Source organism: Hemiscyllium ocellatum, chromosome 12, assembly GCF_020745735.1.
Source record: "Hemiscyllium ocellatum isolate sHemOce1 chromosome 12, sHemOce1.pat.X.cur, whole genome shotgun sequence".
In the NCBI taxonomy this organism is placed as follows: domain Eukaryota; kingdom Metazoa; phylum Chordata; class Chondrichthyes; order Orectolobiformes; family Hemiscylliidae; genus Hemiscyllium; species Hemiscyllium ocellatum.
In genome coordinates this window covers 101,887,008-101,904,189 of record NC_083412.1, presented here as the reverse complement: position 1 = coordinate 101,904,189, position 17,182 = coordinate 101,887,008, and the positions used below count along the sequence as shown (strand labels likewise).

General features: G+C 45.7%; 1 protein-coding gene across 2 annotated transcripts in view; it reads right to left on the bottom strand.

Annotated features, from left to right (window-relative positions):
- slc37a1 (solute carrier family 37 member 1) overlaps positions 1-17,182 on the bottom strand; it is a 109,937-nt gene that overhangs the window by 25,502 nt on the left and 67,253 nt on the right. For both annotated transcript variants that reach the window (XM_060833886.1, XM_060833887.1), the window contains 4 exons: positions 16,891-16,976; positions 13,531-13,579; positions 3,561-3,634; positions 2,274-2,352 (listed from right to left, as the gene is read on the bottom strand). In XM_060833886.1, coding sequence (XP_060689869.1) covers positions 2,274-2,352; positions 3,561-3,634; positions 13,531-13,579; positions 16,891-16,976 — 288 coding nt within the window. The remainder of the gene's footprint in view (positions 1-2,273; positions 2,353-3,560; positions 3,635-13,530; positions 13,580-16,890; positions 16,977-17,182) is intronic.

The window sequence follows — 17,182 nt, the reverse complement described above, 5'->3', positions numbered from 1 at the left end:
CCCTCTCCCCTCTCCTACAACAGCGATACGGTCCCCCTAGTCCTCACCTACCTTCCCACCAACATCCACATCCATTTCCCCCACCTCCAGTGGGATGCCACCACCAGACATATATTCGCCTCCCCTTCCCTTGTTAGACTTCCACAAGGACCTCTGGAGAACCCTGGTCCACTCCACCTTCACTCCCACATCCCCCCATAGCTTCAGGGAACCTTCCCCTGCAACCTCTGAAGGTGTAACACCTGCCCATTTCCCTCCTCCCTCCTCAGTACCCAACGGCCCAAACATATCTTCCAGGTGAGGCAGCACTTTACCTGCAACTTCTCACAATCTAGTCTACTGCATTCGGTGCCCACAATGTGGTCTCCTCAACATTGGGGAAACAAAGCATAGACTGGGTGACTGCTTTGCAGTTCGTAAAAAAGACCCTGAGCTTCTAGTTGCCTGTCACTTCAACACCCCACCCTGTTCCCTGGCCGACTGCTGTGTCAGACTTGCTACAATGCTCCAGGGAAGCTCAGCTCGAGCTAGAAGAACAAGACCTCATTTTCTGTTTGGGAACTTTACAGCCTCGGACTCAATATTGAGTTCAACATGCTTGAGACACTTTCACCCAGGCCCTTACCCCAACCCCCACACACTAGGCCTTATTATCACATGGTCTGCCATTACACACCACTAACTGTAGCCACCAGTAGTCCCATTAGCAGCTATTCATTCCCCCAGGCTGATCATTATCAGCTCTTTGTCTATCCAACCGTCATGCTCTCTCTTTGGGCTTCATCTCCACCTATTGTTCACTCCTTACCCCCCCACGTCCAACTATATTCTGCATAAAAACCAACTTTAACCCAGCTACCATCAGTCCTGAGGAAGGGACACTGGATCCGAAACATTAACTCTGATTTCTCTCCACACACGCTGCCAGACCCAGAGCTTTTCCAGGAATTTGTTTTTTTCCCTGTTCCTAATCCGTCCCATTCAACACAGTCATGATACAATATGATACAATGGAGAATGCCCTCAGTGTGAAACTGGGACTTGGTTTTCACAAAGACTCTGCAGTGATCACATTCCTAATACAGCATGGACAGATACATTTGATACATATCGTTTTTTTTAATATTAATTTTTTGGATGTGGATGTTGCTGGCTGGCCAGCATTTATCTCCTGTCCTAGCTGCCTTCTTGAACCACTGTGGTCCATGTGCTGTGGGCTGACCCACAATGCCCTTAGGGAGAGAATTCCGAGATTTTGACCCAGTGACAGTGAAGGAACGGTGATATATTTCTAGGTCAGGATGGTGAGTGGCTGAGAGGGGAATTTGCAGGGAAGTGGTGTTCCCATGTAACTGCTACCCTTGTCCTTCCAGATGGAAGTGGTCATGGATTTGTAAGGTGCAGTCTGAGGATCTTTGGTGAATTTCTGCAGTGCGTCTTGTACATAGTACACACTGCTGTTACTGAGCGTCAGTGGTGGAGGAAGTGGATGCTTGTGGATGTGGTGCTAATCATGTGGGGGCTGCTTTGTCCTGGATGGTGTCAAGCTTCTTGAGTGTTGTTGGGAGTTTCACCCACTCAGGAAAGTGGGGAGTATTCCATCACACTCCTGACAGTAACCAGCTGTTATTATTTCAGTGAAGTCAGCGTTTCTCTTTTAAGTTCAACTCGTGAAAAACAATCCTGATGTATTTAGTCTGCGATAATCCTAACCCAAATATGTGGTAGTCATAGTTCTGAAGTCTACTGAATGGATCTAGTTTAACTAGTTGTCTGTGTTATCAGCTAGCAATGTGAAGTATGAAACAAATAATCATCAGTGTATGATTGATATGTGCTGTGATTAGTTTTAATTGGGTCTTAGGTGACATTCCTAGATTAATTAATACATTTCAATCATGCTTCTTCACATCGCAACCTGCCCATGAAAAAAATGGGTGGATTGAGTGAATTGCCTAAACCATCTCTTGGAATGACAGGATCAGGTGTAATGGTGACATGGTTAAAAATCACACAATACCAGGTTATAGCCCAACAGGTTTATTTGGAAGCACTAACTTTCGAAGCGCTGCTCCTTCATCAGGTGTTTGTGGACAATGAAGGAGCAGCGCTCCCAAAGCTAGTGCTTCCAAATAAACCTGTTGGACTATAATCTGGTGTTGTGTGATTTTTAACTTTGTCCACCCCAGTCCAACACCGGTGTTTCCAAATCATGGTGATATGGTGTAATGGTGATATGTTGTGTAATGCAGCAGGGATGTTCAAACACCTACCAATGGAGCCAGTACCATCAATGATCGCAGTCACAGTGGACAGAGCTTTGGAATTTCCCATTAAACTCTTGTGTGTGCCCTGAAATCAGAAATCATTCAGGATTAAAAGAGCAGAATTGTCAGTGGCAATTTTCGGGGTACCTAGCCTATGCAATAGAAGCACTAACCAGGTCAAATACAATCCCATTGGTCTTCTCACCTCAGGCAAACAGGAAAATCCCAAACCAAGAACAAATCACAAATTATATTCAAGATAGAAGACATTTGGGTCTGTATTAGTGAGGAATGTTGCTGAAACATTCAGTTTAACTACACAGCTTGTACTTATATTTCCTGAAATGGTTTTTTCTGACTGGAAGACTGCAAACTTCTTGTGATTTATAAAAGGAATAAAGCCACAAGATTCCATTGTTTAAAACTGATGGCATTCTACAATACAAAAGACAACAAAGAGCTGGGGAAAGTATATATGGATATCTATATTTTTGGGCTACGCAGACAGCAGGAAGATATTGAACCATTCAGACACTTTAGAGATTACACAAGGATTTTCTCATGGTTTTAAAGGGAACCCATGTGGTTCACTGGGAAAAAACAATTCAACGTAGGCTGTAATCTGTCTTGATTACAGAAAGACAAATGTCTTTGTAAAATAGTCAAGTGAAACATTTACAGATATAAGGACTGGTTTATTGCTGATTCATCAGATTATTTCTGTTTCAGTTAGGAGTTGCCTGGAAAAATATAAATTTACAGCCACAGGTTCCTCGCAATATAGGCAGTTAATAGAAACAAGTTCTATTGTACATTTCTGAAATATCTGACAAAAATGGAAGATGGGGATATCTGGGAGGTAATGAACAGGTTGGTCAGGAAAAATAGTGAGACAGGAGTGTCTTAGGGAGAGTTTTCCACAGACTAAAGCCTGGAATGCTGAAGGCACAGCTGCTGTGTGCATTGAAGAGAATCAGTGGATCTACATGAGAGTAAGGTTGGAAGAATGCCTCGTGTCTTCATCTCTCCAAAATAGTCCAAGTTTGCAAACTTCAACCCTGGCTTTCCTCCAATGCTCACATCCTCCAACCCATCATCAGTAGTTTTTCATCCACATTTCCCTCACATATCTTCATCAATCTCTCTCAGCCCATTTACAATGCTCCTTAAAACCAAACTCTGTGGTTAAAGTTTGGGTCACCTGCCCCAGTGTAAGTGCGAATTATGAAGATCTGAGCCAGCCTTGGACATGATCATGGCTGTTGTTCTGGTGGAAGAGCATTTAGTACTCACCAAATCAGCAGACACTGCAGTTGTGATGAGTGCATATGGTCCATTCACTAATGCCCCGCAGCCAATCAGCATAACTACAGAACAAAATTGAGGCAGGAAACATTAATCTGTATAATGACAAGGTGTGAAACCTGAATGAGCATGAGCATGGGAAGTGAGGAACGACAGTAAGATCACACTTGCCCATGACTGTGTGGAACCCGCTCGATGGAAAGGCTCGCAGCCTTCTTGAACCACTACATTAAGTATTCGTCGCTTCAACGGAAGAATGCCAACTGGGAGGCCCAGTGTATATTTCTACTGGATACAGCAGTTTTCAAAGATTCTCAGGGTGGGCAGGAATGTGGAGTTAAGACCACAATCAAGCCTGATCTTATAGAATAGTGGCGCAAGTTAGAGGGACCGAATGCTTTACTCCCAGTTTTATATATTCATATAAATGAAGTTGATGTGCTGGAAATTTTGGCTTCATTAAGATTGATAAGTCCCCAGGGCCAGACCAGATTTATCCCAGGCTGCTACGGGAAGTGAGAAAGGAGGTTGCTAAGCCACTGGTGAAGATCTTTGCTTCCTCACTCTCCACGGGAGTCGTACTGGAGGATTGGAGGGAAGCGAATGTTGTTCCTCTTTTGAAGAAGGGGAATGGGGAAATCCCTGACATTTACAGACCAGTCAGTCTTATGTCAGTTTTGGAAAGAATCCTGAGAGATAGGATTTATGACTATTTGGAAACACATAGCGTGATTAAAGGCAGCTAGCATGGCTTTGTGAGGGGCAGGTCATGCCTCACAAATCTTACTGAGTTCTTCGAGGAGGTGTCAAGACAGGTTGACAAAGATTGAGCAGTGAATATGGTGTATATGGACTTCAGCAAGGCATTTGATAAGGTTCTCCATGGTAGGCTCATTCATAAAGTCAGGAAGTATGGGATATCTGGATTCAGAATTGGTTGGCTGGCAGAAGGCAGAGGGTGATTGTAGATGGAAAGTATTCTGCCTGGAGGTCAGTGTTGAGTGGTGTCCCACTGGGCTCTGTTCTTGGGCCTCTGCTCTTTGTAGTTTTTATAAATGACTTGGATGAGAAGGTTGAGGGGTGGGTTAGTAAATTTGCCGATGACACAAAGGTTGGAGGTGCCATTGATAGTATTGAGGGCTACTGCAGGCTGCAGCGTGACACTGACAGGATGCAGAGCTGGGTTGAGAAATGGCAGATGGAGTTCAACCTGGATAAATGTGAAGTGATGCACTTTGGAAGGTCGAACTTGAATGCTGAATATAAGATTAATGACAGGATTCTTGGCAGTGTGGAGGAGCAGAGGGATCTGGGTGCGCAAGTACATAGATCCCTCAAAGTTGCTACCCAAGTGGATAGGGTTGTTAAGAAAATATACGGTGTTTTGGCTTTCATTAACAGGGGTTCGTGTTTAAGAGCGGCGAGGTTTTGCTGCAGCTCTACAAGTCCCTGGTGAGATCACACTTGGAATATTGTGTCCAGTTCTGGTCGCCCTACTATAGAAAGATACAGAGGCTTTGGACAGGGTGCAAAGAAGGTTTACCAGGATGCTGCCTGGACTGGAGGGCTTGTCTTATGAAGAAAGGTTGATAAGCTTGGACTTTTCTCGCTGGAGAGAAGGATGAAGAGAGGTGACCTGATTGAGATATACAAGATAATGAGAGGCATGGATAGAGTCAATAGCCAAAGACTTTTCCCCAGGGCAGGATTGATTGGCACGATGGGTCATAGTTTTAAGATATTAGGAGGAAGGTATAAAGGGAACATCAGAGGTAGGTTCTTTACTCAGAGTGTTGTAACTGCATGGAATGTGCTGCCAGCGGTGGTGGTGGAAGCAGAGTCACTAGGGACATTTAAGTGACTGCTGGACATGCACATGGAGAGCAGTGAGTTGAGGGGTGTGTAGGTTAAGTTACGATATTTTACATTAGGATTAAATCTTGGCACAACATCGTGGGCCTAAGGGGCCTGTTCTGTGCTGTACTTTTCTATGTTCTGTGTTCTATATGTATGCAGTCCATGTGTTGTATGTTTGACCCAAGAGTCAAAATAAGTCATCTTTATTTATTGAGACCACTTAAGATTTTCTCCAAGTAAAAAATGAGGTCTGCAGATGCTGGAGATCACAGCTGCAAATGTGTTGCTGGTCAAAGCACAGCAGGCCAGGCAGCATCTCAGGAATAGAGAATTCGACGTTTCGAGCATAAGCCCTTCATCAGGAATAAGAGAGAGAGAGCCAAGCAGGCTAAGATAAAAGGTAGGGAGGAGGGACTAGGGGGAGGGGCGATGGAGGTGGGATAGGTGGAAGGAGGTCAAGGTGAGGGTGATAGGCTGGAGTGGGGTGGGGGCGGAGAGGTCAGGAAGAGGATTGCAGGTTAGGAGGGCGGTGCTGAGTTGAGGGAACCGACTGAGACAAGGTGGGGGGAGGGGAAATGAGGAAACTGGAGAAATCTGAATTCATACCTTGTGGTTGGAGGGTTCCCAGGCGGAAGATGAGGCGCTCCTCCTCCAGCCGTCGTGTAGTTGTGTTCTGCCGGTGGAGGAGTCCAAGGACCTGCATGTCCTCGGTGGAGTGGGAGGGAGAGTTAAAGTGTTGAGCCACGGGGTGATTGGGTTGGTTGGTTCGGGCGGCCCGGAGATTCCCCCCAGACGTGATCGACGATGCCCTCCAACGCATCTCCTCCACTTCCCGCTCCTCCGCCCTTGAGCCCCGCTCCTCCAACCACCACCAAGACAGAACCCCACTGGTTCTCACCTACCACCCCACCAACCTCCGCATATAACGTATCATCCGCCGCCATTTCCGCCACCTCCAAACGGACCCCACCACCAAGGATATATTTCCCTCCCCTCCCCTATCAGCGTTCCGCAAGGACCACTCCCTTCGTGACTCCCTCGTCAGATCCACACCCCCCACCAACCCAACCTCCACCCCCGGCACTTTCCCCTGCAACCGCAGGAAATGTAAAACTTGCGCCCACACCTCCACACTCACTTCCCTCCAAGGCCCCAAGGGATCCTTCCATATCCGCCACAAGTTCACCTGTACCTCCACACACATCATCTATTGCATCCGCTGCACCCGATGTGGCCTCCTCTATATTGGTGAGACAGGCCGCTTACTTGCGGAACGCTTCAGAGAACACCTCCGGGCCGCCCGAACCAACCAACCCAATCACCCCGTGGCTCAACACTTTAACTCTCCCTCCCACTCCACCGAGGACATGCAGGTCCTTGGACTCCTCCACCGGCAGAACACAACTACACGACGGCTGGAGGAGGAGCGCCTCATCTTCCGCCTGGGAACCCTCCAACCACAAGGTATGAATTCAGATTTCTCCAGTTTCCTCATTTCCCCTCCCCCCACCTTGTCTCAGTCGGTTCCCTCAACTCAGCACCGCCCTCCTAACCTGCAATCCTCTTCCTGACCTCTCCGCCCCCACCCCACTCCAGCCTATCACCCTCACCTTGACCTCCTTCCACCTATCCCACCTCCATCGCCCCTCCCCCTAGTCCCTCCTCCCTACCTTTTATCTTAGCCTGCTTGGCTCTCTCTCTCTTATTCCTGATGAAGGGCTTATGCTCGAAACGTCGAATTCTCTATTCCTGAGATGCTGCCTGGCCTGTTGTACTTTGACCAGCAACACATTTGCAGCTAAGATTTTCTCCAGCCTCCTCTTGGATTTTCATTCGTTAGATAATGCCATAACATTCCGCTTTGGCATTGGTGTTGATATATGGAATATTGCATGAACAGAACTAGGATTCATCAATATCATCAATAAATATCCAAGCTCTATGAAGCAATGACAACATCCTAGTGAGCCTTGCACAGACAGAAGCATCAATTTCTTAGACACTACTCTAATATAAGACGCATACATTACCAAAGTTTTTGGTTTCAAAATAATGGAAACATTTCTACGCACACAACGCCATGATGTGAAACACACTTTCTTCAGAACAGTGAGGTCAGAGCTAAAGTACTTCCATTGTACATGCAAGAAGGTGGAACATTTTACCCAGCCATATAACACTGTCCACCGCATGGTGAAAGGTCATCTCAGATTTAATTTTAACAATTGAGTGTGTTCATTTTGTTAGGGTTTGCCCCATTCTTTGCTCGCAGCTCCTGAACCTGTGTAGGATAGGTATCTAAACTAGATATCCCACATTAACTTAGAAGAAAGTGACTACCTCAATGACTTGAAATTTTCCTAGAACATAATAGGCACAGCAGTACGCAATTCAGCTCCTTAAGCCTTCTTCACCATTAAGTCATAGAGATGTACAGCATGGAAACAGACCCTTCGGTCCAACCTGTCCATGCTGACCAGATATTCCAACCCAAACTAGTCCCACCTGCCAGCACCCGGCCCATATCCCTCCAAACCCTTCCTATTCATATACCCATCCAAATGCCTCTTAAATGTTGCAATTGTACCAGCCTCCACCACATCCTCTGGCAGCTCATTCCATAAACGTACCACCCTCTGCATGAAAAAGTTGCCTCTTAGGTCTCTTTTATATCTTTCCCCTCTCACCCTAAACCTATGCCCTCTAGTTCTGGACTCCCCGACCCCAGGGAAAAGACTTTGTCTATTTATCCTATCCATGCCCTCATAATTTTGTAAACCTCTTTAAGGTCACCCCTCAGCCTCCGACGCTCCAGGGAAAACAGAACCAGCCTGTTCAGCCTCTCTCTGTAGCTCAGATCCTCCAACCCTGGCAACTTCCTTGTAAATCTTTTCTGAACCCTTTCAAGTTTCACAACATCTTTCCGATAGGAAGGAGACTAGAACTGCACACAATATTCCAACAGTGGCCTAACCAATGTCCTGTACAGCTGCAACATGACCTCCCAACTCCTGTACTTAATACTCTGACCAATAAAGGAAAGCATACCAAACGCCTTCTTCACTATCCTATTTAATACAATCACAGCTAATCTAACACCTCTGTTTAAGAAGGGAAGGCAACAGAACACAGGAAAGTAAGGGCCAGTTTGTCTGACCTGCATCGTTGGTATGAGATTATGGGATACTTAGAAGTGCATAGTAAAACAGTCATGATTTGGAGATGCCGGTGTTGGACTGGGGTGTACAAAGTTAAAAATCACACAACACCAGGTTATAGTCCAACGGGTTTAATTGGAAGCACACTAGCTTTCGGAGCGACGCTCCTTCATCAGGCTCCTTCATCAGGATCACCTGATGAAGGAGCGTCGCTCCGAAAGCTAGTGTGCTTCCAATTAAACCCGTTAGACTATAACCTGGTGTTGTGTGATTTTTGACATAGTAAAACAGGGCAGAGTCAGCACGGCATCACCAAGGGGAAGTCATGCCTGACAAATCTATTAGAATTCTTTGGGGTGGTGATGAGCAATTTAGCCACAGGAGAGCCAGCGGACGTTATTTATTTGGATTTCCTGAAGGTCTTTGAAAAGGTGCTGTACAGGAGACTGTTAATAAGATAAGAGCCCATGGTGTTAGGGGCAAGGTCCCGGCACAGACAAAGAACTGGCTGACTGGCACTAGGCAGAGGGGTCTTTTCAATGGCAGCTGGTGACCAGTGGAGTTCCGCAGGGGTCTATGTTGGGATCACAGCTATTCACGTTAAACATTAACCATCTGGATGAAGGAACTGAAGGCATTGTTGCTAAATTTGCTAATGACACAAGGATAGCTGAAAGGGACAGGTAGTGTCGAGGAAGTGGGGAGACTGCAGAAGGATCTGCTCGTTTAGCAGAATTGACAGAAAAGTGGCAGATGGAATACAATGTGGGAAAGTGTGATATTATACAGTTTGGAAGAATAGAGGCATAGACAAGTTTCTAAATGGGGAAAGGCTTCAAAAATCCAAAGCACAAAGGGACTTAGGAGTCCTGGTTCAGGATTCTCTTAACATGCAGGTTCACTTGGCAGTTGGGAATGCAAATGCAATGTTTGCAATCATTCTGACAGGGTTCTAATATAAGAGCAGGGATGCACTGCTGAAGCTGTATAAGACTCTGGTCAGACTGCATGTGAAATATTGTCAGCAGTTTTGGGCCCCGCATCTAAGAAAGGATGTGCTGGCCTTGGAGGGTATCCAGAGAAGGTTTATTAAAAACAATCCCACAGTTGAAGGGCTTGTCAAATAAGGAGCAGTTGAAGATTCTGGGTCTGTACTCGATTGAGTTTAGAAGGGTGAGGGGGATCTGACTGCAACTTACAGAATACCGAGAGTCCTGGATAGAGTGGCTGGGGAGAAGATGTTTCTACCAGGAGGACAAACTAGGACCCGAGGGCACAGCCTCGGAGTGAAGGGATAACCCTTTGGAATGGAGAGGCGGAGGAATTTCTTCAGCAAGAGGGCAGTGACACTGTGGAACTCACTGCTGCAGAGGGGAATGGAACCCCAACCAAGTGAACCACTTGATGAAGGAGCAGTGCCCTAAAAGCGAGTGCTTCCAGATAAACCTGATGGATTATAACCTGGTGTTGTGTGATTGTTAACCAAGTAATTAAGTGTTTTTAAGACAGAAATAGATGGGTTCTTAATTAGTATTGGTATGGAGGGTTACGGGAGAAGGCAGGAGAATGGGGTTGAGAAACATATCAGCCATGATTAAATGGTGGAGTAAATTCGATGGGCTGAATAGCCTAGTTCTATTCCTATATTTTAGGGCCTTATAGCTGACGTCATCTCAGTCTAAGCTCACTTTCGTGCCCACTGTCCACAACACTTCAACCCATTACTTAATAAAAATGTGTCCATCTCCTCCTCAATGTCCCAAAGTCCACCACAGTCAGGGCAGTGAATGTGACAGATTCATGACCCTTTGACAGAAGTAATTTCTCAACTCTGTTTCAAATCTTATCTTAAAACTACAGATCGTGGCACTGGTGGGAGCATACTCTCTACGTTTACCTTATCAATCCCCCTTACCGTCTCACAAACCTCAAGGAATGGTATGTATGTAGTTAGAGGTGGGTGCTGCATCAGAAAGGGTGGTAGAGGGGGAAATCCTCATCACATCGAAGAAGTATTTCAGTGTGCACTTCTGATGCCAAGGTATACAAGGCTTTAGGCCAAGTGCGAGGAAATGGGATTAGAATAGTTAGGCGATTGTGTTTAACTGGTATAAGCGCGAGGGACTGAAGGGGACTTTTCTGTACTGTAGATCTCCATGACTCTTTTACAACATTTCCCTGCTTGAGTACTCCATTTCTTTAGCAATAAACGCCTAATCTGCACCAGACTGATTCCCGGGAAGATAGGACTGACATATGACAAAAGGCTGGATTGACTAGGCTTGTACTCGCTAGAATTTAGAAGAACAAGGGGGAATCTCATAGAAGCATATAAAATTCTGATGGGACTGGACAGGCTAGATGTGGGAAGAATGTTCCCAATGTTGGGAAAGTCCAGAACTAGTGATCACAGTCTAAGAATAAGGGATAAGCCATTCAGGACTGAGATGAGGAAGAATTTCTTCACTCAGAGAGTTGTGAACTTGTGGAATTCTCTCCCACAGGAAGCTGTTGGGGCCAGTTCATTAGATAGATTCAAGAGAGAGCTGGACGTGGTCCTTGCAGCTAAAGGGATCAAAGGGTATGGAGACATATCAGGAATGGGACACCGAAATTGCATGACCAGCCATGATCATATTGAATGATGGTGCAGGCTTGAAGGGCCGAATGGCCTACTCCTGCACCTATTTTCTATCTTTGGACTGTGAGAGGAAACTGGTGCCCACGGAGGAAACCTAGACAGGCGTGGGGAGAATGTGCAAACTCCACACAGACTGCAGCCTGAGGGTGGAATGGAACCCCAGTCCCTGGCACTATGAGGGAGTAGTGCTCACTGAGCCACCATTTTGTCTGGTTCTCTGATTCTACCCACATAACATAACCGGTGATAAATACTTATAAGGTGAACTTTGGGAGGGAATATGGAATCACAAAGGAAATGAGATAAGAATAAACAGTATCAATATGGAGTTGGAACTGATACAAGTTCACTGATCTTGTTTGTTAAGGAGCTTCTCTAACTGTTTTGGTGTTGGATTTTTCATTCAGTTCTCCCAACTTCAGTGACCCCAAGGCCTGTCCTATCCAGGTTTTGAAAGAGATGACCAAATGCAAAGGGGTACTTAAAAAATCCCAAAGATCTGACAATGCTGGAACTCAGAAATGAAAACAGAAATTGCTGGGGGTTATCATTCTCCTACTCTCTCTCTCTCTGTGCTTCATTGCCACCTACCTGAACTTTAGCACACATACTAACCTTTTCCCAGCTACCATCAGTTCTGAAGAAGGGTCACCTGACCCGAAATATTAATACTGCTTTCTCTCCATAACTGCTGCTAAAAAACTGAGTTTTTCCAGGAATTTCTGTTTTTGTACAAAGGGATGTAGTTAGATTGAGGAAATTGACAAACATCTGGCAAATGGGAATATGTGAAACTGTCCATTTTGGTAGAAAGAATAAAAATGAAGAATATTTTCTAAATAATGAGAGGCTGTGGAGCGCTGAGATATCAAGGGATCTGGTGTCCCAGTGCATGAATCACAGGTGGTTAGCAGACACGTACAACAAGTGATCAGGAAAGCTCATAGAATGTGATAGTTTATTGTGAGGGGAATTGAATGTGAGAGTAAGAAGGTAATGTTTCAGTTTTACAGGGCATTGGTGAGAGTGCATCAGGAGCACTGTGTACTGTACTGGCCACCATATTTAAAGAAGATGCTATCTAATGTGTTTAAACCAGTTCAGACTAATATCTGGAATGAGCAGACTGCGTTCTCAGGAAAGGCTAGACAAACTAGACCTGTATCCTATGGAGTTCAGAAGAGTCAGAGGTAACTTAATTGAAACATATAAAGATCTAGAGGGGAATGACTAGACAGATATGGAAAGGATGTTTCCTCTTGTTGGAGAATCTAGACCTGGGGTAAAAGATTAAAAATAAGGCTATGCCCTTTTAAGACAGAGATAAGGAAACATTTTAGATTAGATTAGGTTCCCTACAGTGTGGAAACAGGCCCTTTGGCCCAATAAATCCACACTGACCCTCCGAAGAGTAACTCACCCAGACCCATTTCCCTCTGACTAATGCCCCTATCACTACAGCAATTTCGCATGGCCAATTCACCTAACCCGCACATCTTTGGACTGTGAGAGGAAACCGGAGCACCCGGAGGAAACCCACACAGACACGGGGAGAATGTGTAAACTTCACACAGACAGTCACCCGGGGCTGGAATTGAACCTGGGTCCTTGGCAGTGGTGCTAATCACTGAGCCATCGTGCCACCTAAAACATTCTTCTACCCCACCATTTACCCTTCCTGCAAACTGTGCCTCTCAGATACCCCTGGTGTTGAACACTTTCAATCTGAACGCACAGGCATATTGCAGATTGCCATTTATTTTTCTCTCAGAGAGTTTTCAGTCTTTGAAATTTCTTTCCTCAAAAGATGCAGAATCTTTAAATATTTTAAGCTATAGTCTGTTCTGATATAACGCGATAGTTCTAACCCTGTGTGATCTTGCAATATAAATCGCTTATTAGCAGCATCATTTAAACTAATGGGACTGGAATCGCATTATAGCCAATACAGGTAAGGAAAGCTCGCACTATACAAACAATGGTCTAAATTCTTCAATCATGTTGCAGCCAATTTGTGTTGAAGAAATTCATGTAATAGCAGAACCAACTGTGGAAGTTAGACAGGTTCCTGATTTCCAAAGGGGTGAAAGAATATTGGGGAAATGCAGCAGTGTAGAGCTGAGGTTAAAGTCAGATCCGCGATGATCTTATGGAAGGCAGAGCAGCTTTGAAGGGCCGCGTGACCGATTGCAGCTCCCAGTTTCTACGTTCTTTTGGTAAATTCACGTTATGCCTGAGACTCACATTGAGGAAACTTCAGGCTCAGAGTTGATCGGTCCAAAGGAAACAGGACTCAACTTACCAACAATGGCTTTCAGACTCATGTAGCCAACCGCAGAAAATACGTAGAGCTGTAGGAATATAGATGTAATATTTAGCTGCTATCTTAACACAGTTTGTTCTAACTAATTTTTACCATCAGAACCTCCTGTGTTCAGTGGAGTGAGCTGTGCAAGAGGAAACAAATTGATTCAGCTGCTAAATATTTACTGCCATCAGTATGTGCATACACATCAACCTGTCCAAATTGTCAAATGGTTTCAGATGGCAAAGACTGTACAACTGTTTCCACTGGTTGATAAATTGGTAACAAGAGAGCACAGAGAATTATCACTAAAATAAAGTGGGCAAAGCAGAGCAAGGCCAGGATAGTGAACATAGAGATCAGACCTGCAGAAAGGTAGCTCAAGGTCAATTGGCATCTTTAAAAAGCAACTGGATCGATTCGATATCTGTGGACAAGAGAATTGACAGGTACAGAGACATTAATAGCACTGACTGGTTGACTCGCAGAAGAGGAAAGGAAATGAAGTTGATGAACAAGAGGTGGGAATATGACCAAAGGAAGAATAGAATGAGCTGAAATGAACTTTGAATGGAATTGGTTTGATGGACTGATGATCTTTTCTCATTCTCAGCTTCATGTCTAGGGGGTGTTGAGGCTGTTGAGAAATTTCAGGGCAGCACAGAGAAGGCCACGCCCAAGACCAATGGGCAACTGCTCTGGAGGTCATGATGCTATGGCTGGGTCAGAAACCAGAATCAAGGCACTCAGTGAAACCTCAATGTAACTGGGTGACAATGTGTTTGAAAGGAAGGGGGGCAGAGGATGAAAATTGGCCAGGAGTTTACAAGGAATGGCAGGATTTCCTAGGAGTTTATGATTGTGATAGTGGGACAATTCACAAGGATAGTAAAAGGATGAAGTTCAAAAGGAGGATCTGCAAAATTAAGGTGGGGCTAGAAGAACACCAAATGCAGGTAGGGAGTGACATGGAGATGAGCTGGAAGACAGCTTAGGAGAAGCAGCTAATGAAGCAGAATTGGGATGAGATGTGATGTCCCAGAGTGTATAATGAAAAAGTACACCATGATCTAATCAAATTGTGTAAAAAAGGCACAATAAAGGAGAAATGTGTGAGGATGATGGCTAAACAATATGTCAGGGTGATGCTGCAGACAGAGTGAGAAGAGAATGATTGAGTCAATTGGTAAAGAGCAGGGGTGTTCTTGCACTAAACAGTGGAACTGAGAACACGGAAGATGGACAAGCTTGATCTGCAAGTGGAGAACCATTTCTTGTTGCACAGCACAATCACTTCTGCTGTTTAACCCATTAATCCCTTGAGGAAGGTGAGCATGAGTAACCCATGGGATTGGTCGAGACAAGGGCATTGCGCAGATGAAGGACAGGCATTTTTGGATGTGTCTACTGATTAGAATACAGGAAGATACTGGAACGGGGAATATTTGGAGGATTTTTGGCAATAGTCTGAATGATGGAGAGAGAGGGAGATGATATAAGGAAAAGAATTGTCAGTTTAATCAGTCAGTGTGTGTGTGGGACTCTACCCCAGTGAGGGTCAGTGTGTGTGGGACTCTACCCCAGTGAGGGTCAGTGTGTGTGGGACTGTACCACTGTGAGAGTTAGTGTGTGGGACTGTACCCCAGTGAAGATCAGTGTGTGTGGGACTGTACCCCAGTGAGGGTCAGTGTGTGTGTGAGAGTGTACCCCCAGTAAGAGTCAGTGTGTGTGGGACTGTACCCCAGTGAGGGTCAGTGTGTGTGGGACTGTACCCCAGTGAGGGTCAGTGTGTGTGGGACTATACCCCAGTGAGAGTCAGTGTGTGTGGGACTGTACCCCAGTGAGAGTCAGTGTGTGTGGCACTGTACCCCAGTGAGAGTCAGTGTGTGTGGGACTGTACCCCAGTGAGGGTCAGTGTGTGTGGGACTGTACCCCAGTGAGGGTCAGTGTGTGTGGGACTGTACCCCAGTGAGGGTCAGTGTGTGTGGGACTATACCCCAGTGAGAGTCAGTGTGTGTGGGAGCTGTACCCCAGTGAGAGTCAGTGTGTGTGGCACTGTACCCCAGTGAGAGTCAGTGTGTGTGGGACTATACCCCAGTGAGAGTCAGTGTGTGTGGGACTGTACCCCAGTGAGGGTCAGTGTGTGTGGGACTATACCCAAGTGAGAGTCAGTGTGTGTGGGACTGTACCCCAGTGAGAGTCAGTGTGTGTGGCACTGTACCCCAGTGAGAGTCAGTGTGTGTGGGACTGTACCCCAGTGAGAGTCAGTGTGTGTGGCACTGTACCCCAGTGAGGGTCAGTGTGTGTGGGACTATACCCCAGTGAGAGTCAGTGTGTGTGGGACTGTACCCCAGTGAGAGTCAGTGTGTGTGTGGAACTGTACCCCGAGTGAGGGTCAGTGTGTGTGGGACTGTCCCCCAGTGAGGGTCAGTGTGTGTGAATGTGGCCCTGAACATCTTTCAACTAACATTAAAATTAAGTGAAATTTAGATTAGATTAGTTTAGATTACTTACAGTGTGGAAACAGGCCCTTCGGCCCAACAAGTCCACACCGACCAGCCGAAGTGCAACCCACCCATACCCCTACATTTACCCCTTACTTGACACTATGGGCAATTTAGCATGGCCAATTCACCTAACCTGCACATCTTTGGACTGTGGGAGGAAACCGGAGCACCCGGAGGAAACCCACGCAGACACGGGGAGAACGTGCAAACTCCACACAGTCAGTCGCCTGAGGTGGGAATAGAACCCAGGTCTCTGGCGCTGTGAGGCAGCAGTGCTAACCACTGTGCCACCATGCCGCCCGTGAATTTTGGGTTCTGACAATATTCAAATTAAGCATGTAACCATTATTGCAATTCACTCTGTGACATCTGACAAATTTCTCGTTCAAACGTAACCAATTCTTACGGAGCCTGGCAGGGTAGTTACGAAAATGTGGTTCCTCTGGCTGGGGAGGGGAGGGTAGAAGTAGGTCAGGGTGATGTTCAGAACCAGTCACATAGTCTCAGGTTAATATGTTAACATGTTAATGTGGTCTCAGGTTAAGTGGTAGACTGTTAGGACATATGCAGAACTTACATCACTCAGAATAGGTGAATATTTGGAATTTCTACCTTAGAGGAGTGTGAAAGTTCAGTTGCCGTGCAGGCACAACAGAGAAACTGATCGATTTCTGAATGCTAACGATATGGGATAGCATAACAATTCAGGGTTGAGGTAAATGATCAACCATGATCTAGAGTAGCAGCACAGGCTTGAGGGGCTGAATGGCCTATTTCTGCTCGTACGTAATGATGAGTCAAAATGTTCAATTTATGCTTCTTTATAAATATCATGAGCAGCAGGTCTTACTGTTGGTGCAGCCAGCAGCAACATCACTCCACAAGTAGTTGCTCTCTTTTTTGTGTAATCAGATATCACACCCGCAAGGATTCCACCTGGAAACAGAAACACCAGAACAGAAACATGGTCATGTTGGCAGTGCTGTGGGGAACCTGCCCATTGCCACCAGCCATCAATGCAGTAGCCAAGTGGGTTTAAAAGTGACAAATGGAATCAATCCTGCGACACAATGTCTCAGTGGTGGTGAGGGGGCAGGGCAAAGAGACAAAATAATGCAGGAGCAGGCAGTTAATGATATAAT